The 21254-nt window shown below is 40.3% G+C and overlaps 1 protein-coding gene across 2 annotated transcripts; it reads right to left on the reverse strand.

The window, feature by feature from the left end:
* Positions 1 to 2869: 2869 nt before the first annotated feature.
* Positions 2870 to 17541, reverse strand: PTP4A1 (protein tyrosine phosphatase 4A1). Of its 2 annotated transcripts, none has more exons than XM_015859161.1 (6): positions 17277 to 17541; positions 9050 to 9600; positions 7457 to 7549; positions 7016 to 7146; positions 5541 to 5615; positions 2870 to 4499 (listed from the first exon to the last, which is right to left on the reverse strand). In XM_015859161.1, the coding sequence occupies exons 2-6, from the start codon at positions 9152 to 9154 to the stop codon at positions 4382 to 4384; spliced, it is 522 nt and encodes a 173-aa protein (XP_015714647.1). In that variant the 5' UTR covers positions 9155 to 9600; positions 17277 to 17541; the 3' UTR covers positions 2870 to 4381. The 2 variants fall into 2 exon arrangements, with proteins under 2 accessions (XP_015714647.1, XP_015714648.1); XM_015859162.1 differs by having other exon boundaries at positions 9050 to 9597; positions 17277 to 17508.
* Positions 17542 to 21254: the final 3713 nt, after the last annotated feature.

Genomic DNA, 21254 nt, shown 5'->3' on the forward strand with positions numbered 1-21254 from the left:
CTAATTCTGCATCTTTTTTCTCTCCACCACTGCATTTACAAGAATGAGCATTGTTCATACGAATTGGCAATGGTTTGCTGTTTTTCTTATGTTTCTAAGATCTCAGCTTTAACTTAAAATCTGTGCATTACACATTTTCCTGTGTGGTTCTTCTACAACATTCTGGATGGGTCTGATAACTGCACTCCTAATGCTAAGACTGGAATTAATGGAGAACTGAGGGCCTGGTTGGTTAAGAAGCATTACCTGGTTTTGAGTGGTGCTACATCAGAAATGGTTTAGGACCCATCAGAAATACGTAACATTACATAGTATCAAATTATTTCTAGACTTCATTTGAAATTGAATACTCTAAGACTTCAGGTAGTCAGATTCCAGAGAAAAGCTTTCTTACTTTATATTCAATTTTGATGCCTGGTTACAGAGTATCTTGTTTAACTGCCTTTCTCAAGTACTGGCAAAACATTACAATCTATCCCTCCTTTTCTTTTGCTGCAACAACTGCAAGACCCTACTCATCAACTCCAAACACCAGAGATTTTTAACTTCTGTCATAACATGCTAAGGAATATTTCCATTTACAAACCATGCTTACCCAACCCATTCACTCCACAAGATGAAAGCCTAGTAAAAGAAGAGTAATGTGCTGTAAGAACTGCCAACAACGTACAGGCACTTGAAAGAACAATAGCTGAGTAATTCTAAATTATCTAAAATTAGATGCATCAGCAGAGCCTCTTTAATGTGAGGCTTTAGCATTAAGAGGAGATATAGTAATTCCATTTGAGTTTCTTCCCTTTTATTTATAGACTCATAAATTATACAGAACCTTAACTCGCTTTATTTTCATCTCTTATACTCACAGTTCAGATAAAAGCCATCATTTTTTTTCATTATAAGGTCTTGTTAGACAAAAGAAATTTTTCTTTTTCATTCCCTACAGATTCATATTTAAATACACAGTTCAGATGTTGATCTAATTTTGCTTTAAACTGATAAAAATATTATGCAAAGCTTTTCCTCTTTATCAGCGTCTGTTCATGCAAGTGCATGAGGTCAAGTACACTGTTAAGAAGTTCATAGGACCAAAGTACTATTGCAAATACGTTACAGCTCTAAACCAAAATTCAGCCCTCCTACACATAAGAAACAGGAACTACAGACAAAAAAATATCAAATGTTTTACTGGGATTTAGGGAAATGTTCAGAATCTGAAATATATGAACAGACCGTTTTTACCTTGGTTTGGATATTAATCTACACTGAACAAACACATTTATATCAGCCTGCTAACTGCTGAGTTTCAGAAATTTTGAAGGATGTTTGCAATTGACATCTGACAACTGAGACATCAAAGACTGCTCTTCCAAGAAGGCCTTAATCCTCTCAATGACCATATATATACTCTCATGTATAGGAGTAATGAGCCAACTGACCCAGACAGAGAACTGAACTCTACCAGTTTTCAATTCCACAAGGTGCAAGCTAGCCTGTGTGCAACTAATCATACTAAAACAATTTAAGGACCAGTTATTTAACAGAAGTATGGCATTGCATGCAGAAGATTTATATTTACCCCAATTAATTATTTCCCCAATAAATTAGGGAAATCACTTCAGGTGGTGGATGCTACCATGATGCTAAAATACTAAATCATTCTTTCACTCATTCAATGAGTTCGATGCTACTTTTTTTCCCAGTTCTGTTTTTATTTATTTTTTTGTTGGTTGGTTGGTTTGTTTGCCAGGAGTCGACAAGTCACAATAACAAAGAACAGAACGAGCATTGCTATAGAATCAAAAGATGTGCTCTGGTGCCCTGTCACCCTAAAGACTTTGATCCCCTTCAAGATTCTGACCCCATTTCAGAGTACCCACTCTTCTCCATTCTTCCTCACTTCCCCCAGCTTTAAATTAAATTACCTGAACACTTCAGATTTGATGTCATTAAAGTCTGAATTATGATGGCAGTATAAAAGTGCCCTTAAATTATAAGGCTTGATTACAGCAATTGAACAGATGAAGGGAAGTAGGTAAGTGGAAGCCGGAAGATTGCAGATATGACATTTCAAGACTGCTAATTTTTAAGCAGTATATTCAAAACACAAACTAGTCTTTAAACAGTTTGATTTCCTCTTACAAGTTGTTTTATTACTGCACTGAATCACAACTAAGGTAAAATATTTTGAGTTTCAGGCCCTTTCAAGACACACTGACATTTTAAAGTGCCCTTTATAATGAGACCATACCTTTCCAGAAATGATTTTTCAGAAGCCTCATTAAAGCTTCTACCTAAATAATGAAGCACAATGGACCTGGCCCCCAACCCTCCAACCCATGCCAGGGAGGTTGAAACTTGACGACCCTTGGGTTCTCTTCCAACACAAACCATCCTATAATTGTATGATAATATATAAATAAATCGATAAAGCCAGAAGAACAAATATATCAGCAGCATTATACTCCTCTTTATTACTACTCTAGAGCTTCCTGAAAGAAGGTTATGATGAGGGGCTTGGCCTCTTTTCCCAGGCAACAAACAGGACCCAAGGAAATGGCTACAAGTTGTACCAGAGGAGGTTTAGATTAGACAAAACATAAAGATTTTCTCTCAGAGTGGTCAGGCACTGGAATGGCTACACAGGGAGGTGATGGAGTCGCCATCCCTGGCAGTGTTCAAGAGGTGTCTGGATGAGGAGCTACAAGATATGGTTTAGTAGCTTGTGGTAACAATGGTAATGGGAGGACGGTTGGACTAGATATCTTTGTAGGTCCTCTCCAACCTTGAGATTCTATGATTCATTACAAGGAATTTCGAAAATTATCAAATCAAAAGTAAGCTCCATTAAGAAATACCGTACCTTCTTCTATTAATTTTTGTCCACATTTATTTATGAGTAAAACAAACAGCAAACATTACAGCAAAGGGGACACTCCGGCCCAGATTTGAAGAAAAAAAAAAAAAAAAAAAAGCCTGGATTTAGAATTTAGGCATCATAAGACTGCTGATAAAGTACACAAGAAGTGAAAATCAAGAGTGTTTCAGCAAATTTTGTAAGTGCTTTTCAGTATTTATTTAGATGTTTAAGCTCTCGCACTAGATTTTACAAGCTGGTGAACACTGGCAAAATTATTTCTCCCACAGAACTATAACCACACATTCCCAAGACAGTATAAATATATGGTTGAACTAACATTAATACACATCACCATTTTATCAATTACATAATAAAACAAATTATCAAGTATCCAAATATTAAGTTACGCAGCTTGAAAGGCATACAAAATATTACAGAAGTCTGCCCAAGTCATAGCAGAAACTCAAGGAGGAAAAACAAAACAAACAAAAGAAAAAAGAAAAAAAATCACACTTTCAACAAAGCAATAGTTGGTAAACAACTTTCAATAGGTACAGTAAAAGAAACTACAAGATTTTTCAGAAATTTTCTGATTAAGAATTTTTAGCTACGATAACAAAGCATTTCTAAGTTTTAAAAAAATATTTACTAAAGTAAAGGGCATATTCTATACTTCCTGCACAAGACAAAGGCAACATTTTACTAGAAATATTAAATAGCCCCTCCCAACCATTTTAGGCCCTCTGTTAAGTTGCACATCAAGTGCCAACATTAATTTTACTGTAAGGCTTTTTGTCTGGAGACATTAAAGACTTGTGTGCTTCTGTACAATTTAAAAGATTTTCTACATGAGTAACCAGAGAGTAATGAGTTGTAAAATGGAGAGGTCAGATAACAGAAAAGTACAGACACTGGAAGAAGAAGTTGCTGTAAGTCATTGTTAAAAAAAAGAAGAAAAAAAAAAAGAAAACACTGTGCAAATCCTGATAATTCTAGTGCGATTGTGGGAGACAAAACATACAGTGAGCAGGCAAGACTATCTTAGAGGCCATATTCTTCAATATTGAAATGACTAGAAAAAAATAGTAAGGTCCAGATAAGCTGACAGTTCTTATGTCATCAAAACTACACCCATCTGTAAGGAAAAACACATAGCTGATATGCTAAGTATTTTGGCACCTAATTTCTCTACAGACTGATTTACTTTAGTATCCCAATTTTTAGTAGTTGAAACTAGGTGGGTAAGACTCAATGGCATGATTAAAGGATATTTCAACTGGTAATCAATAAACAAGGAGACAGCTCAGAAATAGGGTACAGCAAAAACATTTATCGGGTCTCCAAACAGATGGACATTTATCTAAACACACAGTTGCATTACTACTAACTTTTTAGCCTATTAAATACTCCTATGGAAGCTTCCTTTACTACTTAAAAATATCAGATCCATGCCTTTGGCATGCAGTCTGCTTAATTCTAGTTTCCATCCTTTAATCCCAAAGTAGTAACATAGGCTGCTGGGTTTTACTGAATGCAACAGTTATTTCGGTGACCATTCGAGTCTTTAAAACGGAGGCGCATCTTGGGGCGGTATTTCTCCAAGTACAGAAGTTGTTTGCTATTAAAAGCTCCACGACGTTTCCTAAATGGAAGAAGAAATATCTTAAAATATTAATCTTCTGCCCAGTGAAATAACATCATCCATTCGAGAAAAATATTTTTAGGTCACTTGAAAAAAAAAAAACAAAAAAAACCCCACAAGATTAAACCAGGACTGTAACCAAAATAAGGCTAATTTAAAGCTAAGTGCCAGGAAAGAGGGTGGTAGCTTCCTTTCAAAAACACCTCTTTGGACCACATGATCAAAGGAGTACATAGTATTTTAGATGGCGTTTTAGTTCCTAATATACACAAATACAGATCTTGCATAAGATCTTTAGCAAAAACTTCAAAAGGAAGCTTCAGAGAGATTTCAGACAGCCTCCTCCTTATACAAGTTAAAGCTGTCTAATCTTTTAAAATAATTAATACTACAATACAGAGAATAAATTATATTTATAAAACATTTATACAGAAGTAGAGCTTTCTTGGATCTGTTCAAACCAAGAGTCTATGAAAGAGCTATATCTTATATGAGGTCTCTTATTTCTCCTTCTGTAAATGCCATCCTGTTAAGGTCCACAAGCTGAACTCAAACTGAAGCCTTACAGGCCTGGCAATTACACAAACAGTGTTTTACTATTTTTTGTTTGCAATGTAGTGTTCTTAAGATATAGCTGATACCTACAAAGTTAGGGCATTGGCACTACTTGTCTTCTCATCTAACTTGCACAGATTTACAAAAAATAAAAGAAAATATTTTTCTTTGGTAGACTACCAGAAAAGACAAGCAGGGGAATTGTTTAGGACACTTCAATCTACTAAAAGAAGAGATGATTCATAAATGTAAATGAGTGCTAGCTACTAGACAGAACCTAGTTGCTAAGGTGATTTGTCTCATGAAGAAATACCCATTTCACAGGACAAATCTCACAGCACTGACTGTGTTCAGAAAGTTTGTTAGGACGTTCAGATTTTGTCTTATTAAGAGTAATAAACAAGAACAGCATTCAGAATTCCTTGTAGAGACCAAAGATACACTGACAAGTTAAATCCCGGAAACAGATAGTAGCTTCATACTTACTGTCTTATGAACTGCACTGCATCTTCATACTTCATTCCACATTCTATCAGTGCAAGAGCAACTAAGACTGGAGCTCTAGTGAAAAATAGTAATAATAATGTATTCAGTTTAGGATTTGTCAGTACACACACAATGAAAAAAATAAAAAACAAATGTGTAATTCCCCTACTTCTTTATCCTTCTGCTTTTTGCTTCCCCAGGGATGAAATATCAAATAAGAACAGAAGGCTTTCCTAAATTATCTGGATAAACATATCAGATGCTTACAAGCCATTTGCCACTGTTAAAGAACAGGGAGGAATCAGCTCTAGTCAACCATCGTTTTGTTCACCTGACTTTAAGTATATGGAAAAACAGCAGGAACAATCCGCAAGTACTTTCAAAGGCAATTAATTCTGGGCAAGAGTTGAACATGGGTTTCTACTCCCACAAACAATTCCTCCTTAAAAGCAATGGGAAACCCAAAACAAAAGAAGTCAAACCAGATGTTTCTTCTTGTGCCCCGGTGGCACAAGTGGTAGGAATGCCGCCTTGCAACACCAGGGCCCGGGATTTGAATCCCCCCTGTGGTGCAAGTGGTAGAAGTGCCGCTCTGCTACACAGAGGCTCAAATCCCGGGAGTTGGACTCGATGATCTCTAAGGTCCCTTCCAACTCGCACGAGACTATTACTATTACTATTAGATCCAATGAAAATCACAAATGCAATCTTCAGGCCATCCCACTGTGAGGGGGAGACCTCCTTACTTGCCACAGCACCTCTCATCTGACAGAACACTATTTTTAGTTATGAAGGCTGGACAGTAGCTCAAATAACAATTTACACTGCTTTTTCTTTTTCATTAAAAAAACCCACAACAACCACAGAGGAGAACATGCTGCACTGCAGCAGAAGATATGTGTGCCTGGTAACAAGCTCACTGAATATTTTTAAGCATGTTTAAGGATTTAAGAAGCCTTACATGATAAAAATTAGGTACTTTTTCTCAACAAATCTGGGGGAGAGAGAAGCAGATCTACCACTTGTTTCGCTTGATGGGTGAAAGCTGTTCCTTCACATACTAAAACAGATTGCTTGGGTTCGATTAATGGCTACAAAATCCTTATTATTAAGTGACTGGCAAACGTTCGAAGTAAGGATAGAACAAGAAATTTACAGATGAGTCAATAAAGCCATAAGGAAGACTTCAGCATGACAGAAAGCACCGATGTGACAATTATCAATACACTTTGTACAGTATTTGTTTACTTCACTTAGTAGTCTGATAGCTGTGGGAACTTTTTGACTAAAAAGCACAGTTATCTAATGTTTTACATGCAACAATTTGCAGTCATCTAATCTACTTTTAAGTGTGAACTCTTTCCAATTCTAGATCTGTGACTATTCTTAAATTTGCCCCAACTACACTTCTGTAATAAATCTTAAGAAGCCTGACCATGAATGGCAATTCAACAGATCTTTAAAACTTCACCCACCGTCCAAGACCAGCAACACAGTGTACAGCAATACAACAACCAGGTTCTTCACGGAATTTAACTTTGAGGAGGTTTAGCCAATCATCAACAATCTGGTTGGATGGTGGTGCACCGTCATCAAAGGGCCAATCCTATAAGACAACATATAAATTTTATATATAAAGAGATAGAACTTTTACTACTGTGTGCATTAGAATTTATAATTTTCTTTAAAAAAAATAACACTACGAGAAATATATTCCTTTCAGCCAGTTTTCATTCAGTCAAAGTTTACCCCAAGATTTTTATCCCTAAGAGATCTGTATAACTTTTGCTTACATGAGCTGCTGGAATACGCTTACAGAATTGAATCAAGGTGGTGACTATATAACATAAAAAGTTGTGTTCAAAAAAGAACAACTAAAAAAACAATCCCCAAACCACTGCTTCTTCATTACTTACCAAAACCTGAATGCCTTCTTTTTCCACCGGAGCAGTATCATAAGTAGCTTCACACACTCTAACCACTGTAGTAACGCCATATTTTTTAAGTTCCTAGGGGGTGAAAAGAACTGCTTTAGTGGTAAACTGGCTTCATTTGTTTACCTTCTCAATACGTTAATATAAACTAGATTATTCCAAAAGTTTCAGTAAATAGATTAACATAAATGCTTGCCAGCCTGTAAAGAACATAAAGATGAAATAACAAAAATACCTTGCAAATAGCAGATACCTTTATATGCTCTTCTGCAAATGTATCTGAAGGTTAAGATGGCAGGGGTTTTTTGTAAGTCAGATCCAGATAAACACTAATGAAATAACCCATTTCTGAAAGATTATTCCTATAAAAATAATAGCCAGATTCCTAGGTTGCAAAGCTAGATGCTTCACTCAAAACATCCTGAATGAAGTTTACATCTTCCTCTTCTCATACTCTATTAAAACTAGAAGCTTTTAAAACGTCTTACTAATAAGAATGGTGAGCATAGGACAGTAAATCATTCCAGTTAATGAGTTTTTATACCTAGAAGATAAAAGAAAAGCTATCTTTCCACTCTGCCATTAAGCCTCATAAATGGAAAAAATATATACTAATTTTTCATTCTCCCCATATTCTCCTGTCATTTAGACTACAACTGCCAAGGACGTGACCGATATGTAGCTTATCCATGCTATCTAGCTTTGAAGGTATAAATGCAAACAAAGATTAATTCACCATATTTCTCATACATTATTAGCCCATACTGAATGGGCATATAATATAGAGACACTATGGAAATAACTCAAATCTTACTAAGGAGGGACTGCATTACATGCTCAAACCTCACCCAGAAGTAACCCAGGAAAATGGTGTTTTTATCATACGCATGCACTCAACTGTACCTTTTATGCTTCCAACATTCAAGTTACAAGGTTTCAATATGTAACAGCAGTATACTCAAGACACATGGATTTAGCTGGGCAAGTGTTGCAGCAGAAATGGAAACAATTTCAGCAGCTCAAGTCACACTGCACTGTAAGTATACCACCACAAATTTAATCCAAGTAAACAACTACTCCCATAGAATTCTCTTCAGCTACAGTAAATCCAGCATTTGCTAATATTGAAGGGAAACAGGCAGCGAAAGCGTACTGCAAATCTATTATTTGTCCTTAACTTTTTGGTGCACAATGTACACTGAATCATTTTCAATTACTACTACAATAGGAGCAAGGAAATGTTATACAGCTTTAGATGAATCTATGTAAGATCTCCTGTTACTACCACATCTCAGTTGTACCAGACCTTTCCTGCTTTACACCTAAACAGTGTACTGAACATACAATATACCAGATAACACAATTATTTATGTGCTCCACATCCTCAGTGAAGGCCAAAGTCTAAGTACATTTATCAGTGGATCTGTGAAGCACTGCATCACTATCTAAAATGAGTTCATTGTCTCACTCAGTTATTTCTTCGTATACCTTTCATTTGTTAAAAAAAACTAAGTTAAATACAGCATACCATTGAGGTATAAGAATACATCACCAAGAATTCTAGTCTGATCTTACCTCTATAAATTTGTTTAAGGTTGCATTGGTTGGATTGTGTGTGATTAGAAATCTCATGTTCTTGTAGGTGATTTCCACAGGAGCTGGGCGGTTCATTCGGGCCATTTTAATTTAGTTAAACATGCAACAAGATTATGAAAGGATAAAAAAAAAATCTAATATAGAAGTGATGTAGAGAAACCGAAGTCTACTTCACTATACTCCACGTGAAATTCTCAGTGCTTGGAAGTATGAAGTCGGGAGCAATGGGAAATGAAATGAACCTCCTAACAAGAAGCAGCAATTCTTCAATCCAGTAATACTGAGGCAAAAGAAAGGCAGTGCACTGAGGTTTACCCCATCCAGGTCTGAATTCTTTTGTTAAATGCTCTGCCAAATTCAATTCAATACTTCTTTATCCTGGTCAACCACTCTTAAGGGGGCTTCTTGGTGGAGTAGTAATGAATTTCTACAGTTCACTTGTCTGCATACAGGTCGTGCTGTGCCTGGCAGTAGTCTCCACTGCCCTTCAGAAACTCCATAAATGTGTGACCAAGAACACCACAGAACTGCTGTAAAAAGACAGAAAAGAAAGCACAATGAGCATAAGTGAAATAAGGTTATTTTGTAGACAACATTACAAAATGAACAAAACGAAAGCAGAGATGATCAGTGTTTTCAGAAGGTTTATTTTTTTAAATTGAGGAATCAGATTTGCATGAAAACCCTGTCACCTTTCTACCAAGAAAAACATATTTACATTGTTTAACACAAAGGTGCCAGATAAGGAAGACTTAATGCTAATGAATTAAATATTTTCAAATACTTCAATACTTGGAAGGGCTAGCACAAATACAACGTATTAAGGTTTACAAATCACAACGTATGTTCCTCACTGTAAATTAAGACACATTACAACACCTACAGTTACACAACTTTAAGTGGTTACATAAAGGATGAGATTCCTTGACTATTCAAGCTGACCATCAGAGAACTTAAATATTCATGTAAAACTACCAGCCTATAGAAAGCAAAAATCATCAATTTATGTATAAAGGAACCAGGAAAAAATATTCACGTGTGAGAGGTCTGGAAATCAAATGTAAAAGTCTTTGTGGCCTACCAAAGCTTTTAAACATGTTTTGAGAGTGCCAAGACACATAGATTTCTAGAACATTTCACATACTTAAGGCTGAAGACACAAAAGTTTTAATCTAGTCTTAACTGCCTTTCTGTATCATTGCTTTATTAATACATCAAGATTAGACTCCAGCTAAAAAATTAAAAAAATGAAAAGGCAAGTTTATCGAAAATAGATTATTCCTTCCCAGTAATTCCCATCTACTGTTCTGTGGTTGAATTTGCATCTAACATAACTGAAAGATGCAAAACCAGGAAGTTCTTCATCACAGCTGTTAAACTGCCTTGAGTCATGTATTCATTTGCAGATGTTTTTGTGTATATGACCCAAAAATACACACTGGGTTTTTTTTATGCACTCTGGAACCTTATGCCACAGGAGCTAGATCTGTGCCCAACTAACAGTATTAGTACTGCTGTTCATACACACAGAAAGTTCTTCCTCCCTAAGAATTAGAACAGCAGGTAAGTTCTGTTTCCCAGAAAATACATAAAAGCTGGAACAGATGACCAGGAAATATATGTAGGTACTAGAGAGAAGCATCACTAATCCTACAGCTTCTTAGCAGAAAAACTGACTTATGTTGGTCAGTCAACTCTAAACATCAGAAGAATTCCTGCATTAAGTCCCATTGAAACATCACCCAAGATACTTTAGGAATGGGTTAGCTGAGCATGCAATATTACAAAACTACTGTCAGACTTACTATTTCTGATGAAGTGTGTTATGGTTTTTTTTTTTCCAACCTGGGAGATAGCAGTATCAGTTCTTCCCCTTGATAACTCAAGTTTCTAGCAATCAAACAGTAACTATACTGCAGCAATATGTTCAAACACTCTGAACTGAAGAGCTGCCCAAACATAAAAATGTTAATCCAGAATATGAAATCCTAAAGAAAGTTGTGCAGTGTAGCCTGACAGCACCTAATGTCTTAATATGCTATCAAAAATGTCAGGTAGAAAAGCTACATGCAGTAAAGTCACAGCTGCTAATCGCCATCTAGGATTTGAAGACAGATCAAGGCCCTGCTGCACACACTAAGCCACAAAGACAACAGTGGCCCTATGTTAATAACAACACTTAGCATTGAGCAGAAGCCACAGCAGATTGAATAACCTAATCACAGTTTTTTTCCCCATGGACACCACAGTAGTACAAGAATTATTAGTCATCTCTATTTTAAAGAATGGTGACAATGTTGCAGCTTTCTCTTTTCCTTCCTTTGCAGAAGAGTGAGTTCTAGTAAGAGTAACAGGGAAGATACAAACCATTACAGAATTAATAGAGCAGTTGTACACTTCCCTGCTGCTCTAGAGGTACTACCACCGCCATACTTGTGAGGTCTAAAGGGTTAAGCCTGCCATTTACTTTTCAGGATTATTTGTGATGCAACTTGAGAGGCAGCAAAATCTCAAACAGAAATAAGTATGGGAAAAAAAAAAAAAAGCAAGAAAGATCCATCTGTCAGCAGAGAACAGTAACCAGCAGAATGCGAAGAATTTCAGGAATCATCATTGACATACCAACCATCCCATACCAGGAGAAGGCAAAGTAATGCACAAAGGAGACCTAGGTTCAGATACTGGCAACACCTAAAATAGCAACCAAGAGAAAGAACTGAAGAGGGTTTATTTAAAATCACTTTCAATTAGTTTAAGAAGCTGAACAGCAGAAAGGCACAGGGCAGCTTTAAGTAGACACAGCTGCACAAGGTCTTATGCTGCTTTTCTCATGCGCTGGCAGATCTTACGATTATCTCTTTTTTTAAGACTTCTAAGGCAAGCTGGCCATTTTCTCCTACATAAGATGAGGGACAGAAGGCTGACAAACAAAAAGAATACAAAAGTGAGCTTGAGGAAATGATGAACTAGAACTGGGTCACTAGGGTACAGAAAAGGTTTTTTCAAGATGCAATATGCAAGATGAAGAATTTTGAAGAGTTAAACATTGAATAATACAAAAGCCATCACAACCCTATACTGGGGTAGCTAAGAAGTAATTGGTTTTACTCAATCCTGTATGTTGGCTGCCCTTAGTATACAATTAGGAATACTCAATATAACACCAGGCAAACACATCACAGGGGTTAAGCCGAAGGCAGGCAGTAGAGCAGAAGTTGTAACACCTACATTTTCAAGCAGATTGTTAATCACATCCTGAAAGTGCAGCCACAATCCAAAGTTGAAGTACATTACACAATGTTAGAGTTCTACATGCAATTAACCCCCACAAATTAATTAATTTCTTTAATACTGGCTTAGCAAGCAGCAATTAGTCACACCAGCACCTTACCAACTCAAAGAACTAAGGACCTAACTAAGCATGCATTTCATTCTCACTGTTTACCTTGGCAACAGCTGCTGCTGCATTACAAAGAGACAAAGCTCACATTTTCCTTTGATGAGTATGCTCTCTCTCCTCATCGGTAGCTACAAAACTCCATACATAGACCAAATCCTTTATGTAGTAAAAGGCTGTACTACACTAAGAGATTTTGCAGCCTAGTTTAGGTCTGCTCTCCTAGCCAAACGAAAATTAAAGATAAGTATATGGGCATGTTTCTTGCATTAGATCATTAAGCTCAGGTACAAGGCTAAAGCCACCATCAGCAATGAGATATCAAAGACAAAAAATTGAGCTATAAGAAGTACTGCTGTAGTAATTAAGACCACCTCATACTTAGGTGGAATTCAAATGACTGAAGCAACTTGCAAAAGGCTCGGAAGTACAATTTTCAGACAATTACTTTGTAGGTAAGCTACAATAAATAAATAATAAAAAAAATCAAGTTAGTGTATGAAAGCATAAAGTCATACAAATGAAAACAAAACCCATGCTATTGCACACAAAAGTTTAACATGGAGTAATACTAAACAGCAGTTTATACAATTAATCTGGGTACACCATTGCTGTTTTCCATCTCCAAGTGGGTATTCTTTGAGGAAAATGAACACTGAAAGATTCTGGAGATATGAAGGCTGCTCCAAAGGTAACACCTCTTATTTCATTATCTTGGTTCTTGACGTCAGAGGCAGATGTTGGTGACACAGGAGGACAGGTTGAACCTTCACACCAATACTCTGTTCAGATTTTGTTGCTGTATGACAGATGGCAGTAAAGGGGCAATTTGACAGAATGGCATCAGACATGGAATGCGTATGAAGCAAAGGCGTGCAACTGAATTACTCAATGGGGAAAAATGGCACTCACTGATATTGACACTTGTTGAATGCTGATAAAGACCAAACAGTAGATGCGAGCACACTGAGGTGGTGTATAGTGTTTTTCAGCAGTGGGAACAGAAATGTGAAAGGCAAGCCACATTCCAGAGGATCATGCACTGTTGTCATATCATCAAATCAAGAATATCTCAATCAGCTCATTTCCACTAAACAGTAGATTACAACCAGAGAACTGTGAACCAAGCCAAATACAGGTTCCGAAGCCTTGGAAATAATGGTGGACACATTGGAAGAGTGCATAGTTTACACCAGGTAGGTCCCATGAACTACATGGCGGCATTCCTACCACTGCACCACCGGAGGCGCCCAATAATGTCAAACTCCATATTGCACGACTCAGCTGGATCATCCTACAATACAGTCCAGATTTGGTGCCTTCCAACCACCTGATGTTTGGGCTAATGAACACCGGACTATGAGGGCAACTTGCTTCTAGCAATGGCACCACCCTAGCAGCTGTGAAACAATGGGTCACCTCTGCTGGTGCAGATTTTTACAAGCACTGCATGCAGGCTCTTGTTCATTGCTGGTGAAAATGCACAGCTAATGGCGATGACTGCTGAAAAAATTGTGTTTTGCAGCCAAGAATATGTTCTACCAAACAGTGTTATTGTGCTCCTTGTCGCTGCTGCAGTTTCCAAAGAAATAAACAGGAGGCATTACAATGAGGGCAGTTTCTATTAAGTAACAAAAAGCCAAGCTACCTTTAGACTCTCAGCCACAGCAAAAACTTGGAAACATAAAGGTCAATACACCTACTAAGAGAAGTTGTCCTGTTCAATAAGGGACAGTCATGTTAACAATGATTGCTTTATCTATCACGTATGCTGGAAGAAATCAGGAGAATAACTTATTCAAGCAAGAAGACGACATCTTGAAGGAAAAAAGAAAAAGCTTTATTTCATGCCCTTCTTTGGGACAGGAAGCTGAAATATACATATCTGTTGACAAATAGATTCACACATCCACTCTTCACTTGAAACAGTCGCTTGTGTCTCAAAAAGACTGTTTACAAAAACTCTATCAGACTGGTACCAACACGTATATAGAAAAGAGATGCAAGACTATCCCATGCTGCTGATATTCTCGTTCACAGGCTGGTAGCATCTTTAGAAGCATGAAAACAGAAGTACTTGTGTACACAGTTGCATGGTACTTCACTTTCAAAAGGTCTAAGATTGTTCAGTTGCTCAATCCACCTGCTCCCTGGACACTTATCTCTAGAATCAACTATGTAGTATCATATTCCTCAAGTCAGATACTTCGCTATTGAACCTACACAATCACAGCTAGAAAAGGGAACTAAAAGACACATTGTTACAAGTTGAAAATGCCTAAGTTTAAAAAACAGGAGGGCAAGTACCCTGATCCTCATGTACCACTCAAAGCTTAGGTGATAACCAAAGTAGACACCAAGGAGTGGGAGGGTGAGGGGTACAAACAGCAAAGCCACTCCTTAACATAGAGGCATACCTCCATTAGAGATGGTTGGTAAGGTTCACCTCCTATCTACAGGGAACACAACACCTCTGTTATGATACCCATACCAACAGAACTATCCACTTCAGACCAGAGAAAGAAGCACTTAACCTAAGAAAATATACTCCCACATCACAAACAGAAGATGCTGGAGGTTTATCACAAATGTGCTATAACACACTCTGCAAAAGAAGGATGTTTCTTGTGGTTAAAGCATGCAGTTAAGGGGAAGAAAAGATTGTCTCAAAACTTCCTGTATAACAAGCCAACGCAACTTCCACAGATGAAGCAGAGGACACAACTGTTTTCATAGTCGTCCTAACTTGCACCACGAATGAATGCATGAAAAAGCAACAGACATTGGGAAAAATAAGACATTCCAAAAACATTCCACTCCCTTGTCTGAGGCATCTCCAGAGTTTCTGAAGCCAAGAACAGTCTCAAAGTGACTTAACAATTCCATCAATTACACTGCAAACTCTTGTCACTCTACTCAAAACCTACTCCATTATGCTTTAAACATATGCATTTGAAGAGTTGCTGTATTTCACCGTTTACTATCAGTGTCAAACAGTAAGTTTTTAATCTGTGGGAGAAACTGTAGAGTTATGGATCTACTTTTATCTCCTCGTTGATCTTACAGACTGACTTCTTTTATTCCTAAAAAATTGTGATGATCTACTTAAGAACTCACTATTATCCTTATTTGGGAATTCCAGTTACCTTCAATGAAAAATGCTCTCTTACAGCCTGCCTACACACTAGGGCAGATTCAGCATTATTATGCAGCATATCTTAGTCACCACAAAAACGTTTTCACAGAAGAATTACTGGATCCGGATAAGTTCTATTTATTTACTGCCTGACATTCAGCCTAAGACAGCGATATGGCTTGGCCTCTGCTGCAGCTGTCACTCGGTTCTTTTCCTCATTCTCACATTTCCTCCCATCTCTGTGCTCTTCCACATTTCTCCCCTAAAACAGTTCAGATGTTGCAAGAAATTTTCAAAGCCCTTTGCTGTTCCAACAGTGGAATAATAAGAGCTGACATTTACGTGTCATCTCCCGGCTTTCTGATCTGACAGTTTAATGAAGTTACAAGCAGACGGGGTTCATACTTCTGAGTCACTGCTTCAGCAGCTCCGCAGACACAGGTAGACATGTTGGAAGCTGTTTCCAGCAACAGTAAGAAACACCAGAATTACAGAACACTGTAAGGGCTGCGTGTTCATCAGTTCTAAGAATTCACTGTGCCTGCAGCTGACAGCCACCAGACCCGCATAAAATGGTCCCTGACCATGCTGTCCGTAGCTGATAAAAACTCTGGTCTGATCACGTTCTGCCTTTTGGACGGCATCCTGCTGTGAGTGAGCGTCACTGTGCTTGTTCTGTAATGCACACTGCGTGTGTGCTGCGGTCAGAGGTGAGACACCACAGATTACTACAACTGGGAAAGAAAGGTCTCAGAAACAGGTTCCGTCAGAATATTTTATTACATCTGTGAGTCTTTAACTATAAATTGGCAACCGTACAGAAAAATCCACTTCGACGTGCACATAAATATCTCCTCCTAAGAGGCAGGAAGCAGTGAGTCCAGCCACACATCTTCGGCCACGCCTGGACTCACAGCGGAATGGCCTCACGTACCTGGGCGCAGATGGGACAAAGAGCCCGCAGATGGCCGCCAAGCACGTGGCCGCCGCTCCGGGGGCAGCGCAGGACGGGACGAGCCGTCATGGCTACCGCCCGCCTCCCCGCCCGCTCCCTCCCTCCCTCCCCCCGCCCAAGCTTGGCTCCCGGCCGTCCCGCCGCGCCACCTGACCGCCAGGCACCCGCGGACAAGCCGAGGCTTGTCCCGGCCTCACAAGCCCCGAGGGCCGCGGGCAGGCAGCGTTCGCTGCGGTGCTCCCGGACCGCCTGGCCACGCCGCGGGCAGCCCGACCGGCGCCTCCGCCGCGTTGGTCACGGGTTCGAATCACGCTCCCGCCAGGCTCCCGACGCGGAGCCATCTTGTACCCTGCGGCCGCCGCCCGACCCGGCCTGCCCCCGAAAGGGGAACTCCCGGTCCCGCGGGGCCGACACCACCGGGCGCTGCGTTTCGCCACGAGCTCTGGGCAGGCCGGGCCGCGGGCGGAACCGCCGGGAACGCTCACGAAGCGGCTTCGCGGCCGGCGCAGGCCGCTCGGCGGCGGACAGACACGGCAGCGGGGCGGAAGGGAGAACGAGGCGCAACGAGGGAAGGTTGGGCCGCTCCCTGCTGCCCGCCCGGGGAGCAGAACAAAGAGCCAACATGGAGGAGGGAGCCGGGCGGGGGAGAGGCGCGCGGCCGGCGCACAAGGGCAGCGGGACGAGGGGTCGGGGCCAGGGCGCGGGCGGCGACACTCACAGGAATATGGTTACTCATTGAAGACTGTAGCCTGATCATACAGCCGGGGTGCGGGCGCCACCGCCGGGGGCAGGAGGAGCGGAACCAGGAGGAGGTGGAGGCGCTGGAGGCCGCGGAGCTGCCGGAGGGGGTTCAGCGGCGGAGCGAGGCTGGAGCATACAGCTGCGACGGCGGCAGCGGGCAGCTCTGCGGATGGAGCGGCGCGGACGCGGCGACACAAGGGGGGGGAGCCTCGGCGCCGCCTCCTGCACTAGAGCCGCGGGACCCGCCTCTCGCTGGCGCAGGGCCTTGACGAGCAGCGGGCTCGGCCAATCAGAGGCGCGTTCCGCGAGGGGTGGGCGGGAGCTGGATCGCCTGGGGGCGTGGCCCCGCGGGGCCGTGCGAGGGCGGGCGGGCGCCGAGAGGCGGAGGCGGCCGGCGCGAACCGGTTGCTGAAACGAAGCGGGCGGCGCTGGCGTCGGGGCGGATGCGGGTGGTGTGGGGAGGTTGAGATTCGCCTGCAGGGGCCGGGCGGTACTGGCTGCTTGGCTGGGAAATGCTAAGAGTCGGGCTCATAGAGCTATACTGGGCTTCAAACAGAGGCAGTTTTTGTGATGACTGTCATGTGAGAGCGGTGTTACTCAGAGCCGTGTTACCTTTCGCACCACCCATGTTGAGACGACACGGACACAAAGCTAATTTCTGCCTGGGAGCCGTGGAAATAAAACCAGCCTTTCTGCGCTATAAATACCTCCGAGCCTGTGTTTATTTGCACTTGTGTTTTGCGTTTACTGACTGAGTCGAGGTGTGTCTGGTGAACTCGTAGCCGCTTACACTTCTCAGCATAAAACTTGAGAATGTGCTCGGAACACTAAAAATGACCATCCCGAGGTTAATGGCTGCTTGGGATGCTGTTTGTGGGTGGCTATACAGAGCTAGGAAGGTCCTCGGGGAAAAAGAGGAAACTCAGACTCTTGTCAGTGAAGCTTGAGGAATCTGCTTTGGGCAGAGCTGTGAGACAGGTCGAGCAGCTCTCTGCCTCCTTTAATTCCTGCTGCTTTTTCCTCCGACAATGTAAGCTTTTGTTTACTGTTTCATTGCGCGATTAACTGGTCGCATTTTAGGATCACATTTCTTTCTTGCTGCAACAGCCTTTTGCTACACTATGGCAGTAATTTACACTGGAAATAAGGGTCACTGAAGATCACTGGCACTGTTTTTGAAATTCTATTCCCTGAGATTTAGCTCAGAAAGCTTTTGGTCTAAAACCTTTTGTTATTATTATTTCTGGAAACAGTGTCTGTGTCATTTAAATATATCACTTTGCATTCCGAATAGTCCCTATCCAGACCCCTCAGATGTGGTCATGTACGTCATACTAATCACCCTGTAAGACACAGTCCCTGTGCTTTTTGATGCAAGATAACAAGAGGTACTTGGAATATCATAAGAGAGCCAATAGAGTAGCCTAGTATTTCGTATGTGAGTATTTACTGGAGAGATGGGCAAGAATAGTTACAGATCCAAACCAATGTACTGATGAAGTGGTTTGAAGAGGTAAGAAGTAACAAGGAAAGTGACAAGACTCCTGAAGGATTTTAAATAGAAATACTTGTAACGATAAACGTGTGGGAGAATTCAGAAAAGAGGCAGTTATCATTATGAAAATGGATACATCTTTTACGTTAAAAGGCTACAATAGGAAAAAATTGAACACTCTGGTCAACCTTCTTGTTGTTCAGCAGTGCCAAGTACAGGGTGCTGCAACTGGGTCAGGGCAATCCTGTATCAGTGTGCACTGGGGATGAATGAATGGAGAGGAGCCAGGCAGAGAAGGACTTGGGGATATTGGTGGATGAAAAATTGGTCATGAGACAGCAGTACACACTGCTGCACAGCACAGAAAGCAAATCGTATCTTGGGCTGCATCAAAAGACCTGAGTGGCCAGGAAAGTGAGGGAGATGAACTTGCCCCTCCACCCTTATGGGAACCCACCTGCAGTACTGCATTCAGCTCTGGGGTCCCCAGCACAAGAAAGACATGGAGCTGTTGGAGTAGGTCCAGAGTGGGACCATGGGGATGACTGGAGGGCTGGAGCACCTCTCCTATGAAAACAGGCAATGAGATCTGGGTTTCTTCAGCCTGAAGAAGAGATGGCTGTGGGGATACCTCACTGTGGCCTTTAAGTATCTAAGAGTGGCCTACTGGAAAGCGGGGGCTATTTACCAGGGAGTGTACTGATAAGGCAAGGAGTTTTAAACTGAAATAAGGTAGATTTAAATTATGCATTTGGAAGAAAATACTTTCCTATAAGAATGGTGAGGCATTGGGAGAGGTCTCCCAGAGAAGCTGTGGATTCCCTGTTCCTGAAAGTGTTCAAGGGCAGGTTGGATGAGGCTTTCAGCAACTTTTTTCTAGTGGAAGTTGTCACTGCCCACAGAAAGGGGATTGAAACTAAATGATCTTTAAGATCCCTTCCAGATGAGACCCACCTATGATTGTATGAAATATTTTTTTGGTTTGGTCTGGTTTTTTTGTTTTGTTTTCCTAGTACCTGCTTCTGTGGAATATATAAAAGTTATATGCTACAAAGAAAAATCAAAATCTGAATTTGTTTCAGTATTAATTGCATGTAGCTTTGTTGTAGTCTTGCTGAAATTGGTTTCTCAGTGTACTAACTCTTATTTAACTTTGAATGAAATTAGGGGCATTTCATATTAATACTAAAGCCATGCCTGATACTGAACTGTCTGTACGGAGCTGACGTACGCGTTGAAGAGTTTTCTAGTTAGATGTTTAACTTGCTGGTGTAGCTATAGGTTTTTATGGTGAAATATCAGAAGGCTGTGTTCATGCCCATGTTATGCCAATGTTTAGAAAGGTAGAGTAGGTTGACTATGAACTGGTTAGACTGTCACAGAGAACTTTTCCATGACTAAAGTGATTAAAACAAAAGAAGAAGAATTAAAGCATAAGAATATAATTAGTGAAAATTAATATAGTTCTAGGGAAAATAGCTATTGTCAAAGAAAGCTGGCTTAATGCTTTGATAAGATTACATGATTGGCATGAAAGTAACAGCATGTCTGGAACACTAAATATTCATGCTTTCAAACAATTTTATCAAAGGACTATAGTCAATTATCACTGGAAAAAAATAATAATAATAAAAAAAGACTGATGCAAAGACTGATAAATAGCAAGTAGAAATGATGTTGAAGTAATTATGTTGTCTAGTAACTGGGTCCACTCAAAATGTGTTTACGTATAGCTGCAAGCAAGCTTATACATCAAGAACGTGGAGTATAAGCAAATTTTCTGAGTTTTTAAGAATGCTGCTGTCACTTTGAGGAGAGTCTGGGACTCAGAATGGACACGTAAGTCAACATGAGTCAGGTGGTGTGGTAGCAGTAAAAGTGATCCTTACGTGATCTGTTTATACGTAACAGGAAATTACAAGCAGAGTTAGAGATATTTTCATATAGCACTAAAACTGACTATTGAAGTAATGTATAAAGTTCAGTTGGCCCTCAATTTCTCAAATTACCTTGTCTTCTAATTAAAAAACAAAAAACAAACAACAACAACAACAACAAACCTGAAGCCTTTGTATGACGTTTGGCTACTTGCCCTATGACTTGTACTTTCTTTTACACTTATCCCTTTCTTAGACCCTTTTCTCCTCCCTCCTCAGGTTAGGTTCTGTGCTTTGGTCTCTGTCAGATTCCATGATCTTCTGGCTTTCTGGTGAAAAGGGCAATGGAGCAGGAGAGGCTGCAGGACAGCATGAGGCACAAGTCAATAGTTTGTGTAAACCTTGTGCTTGAATTGTGATTGATCCAGAGACTTGTTTTAGAAGAGACATTGATGTATTGATGAGACTGCAGGTTGAGAAGATATTTGAAGACTGGAAAAAGTTACTGAGACATGAAGAACTCTTCCTGTTTAACTAAAAAAAAACCAAAAAACAAAAAAAAAAACAAAACAAAAAAAAACCC

The sequence above is a fragment of the Coturnix japonica genome, chromosome 3, assembly GCF_001577835.2.
Source record: "Coturnix japonica isolate 7356 chromosome 3, Coturnix japonica 2.1, whole genome shotgun sequence".
NCBI lineage: Eukaryota > Metazoa > Chordata > Aves > Galliformes > Phasianidae > Coturnix > Coturnix japonica.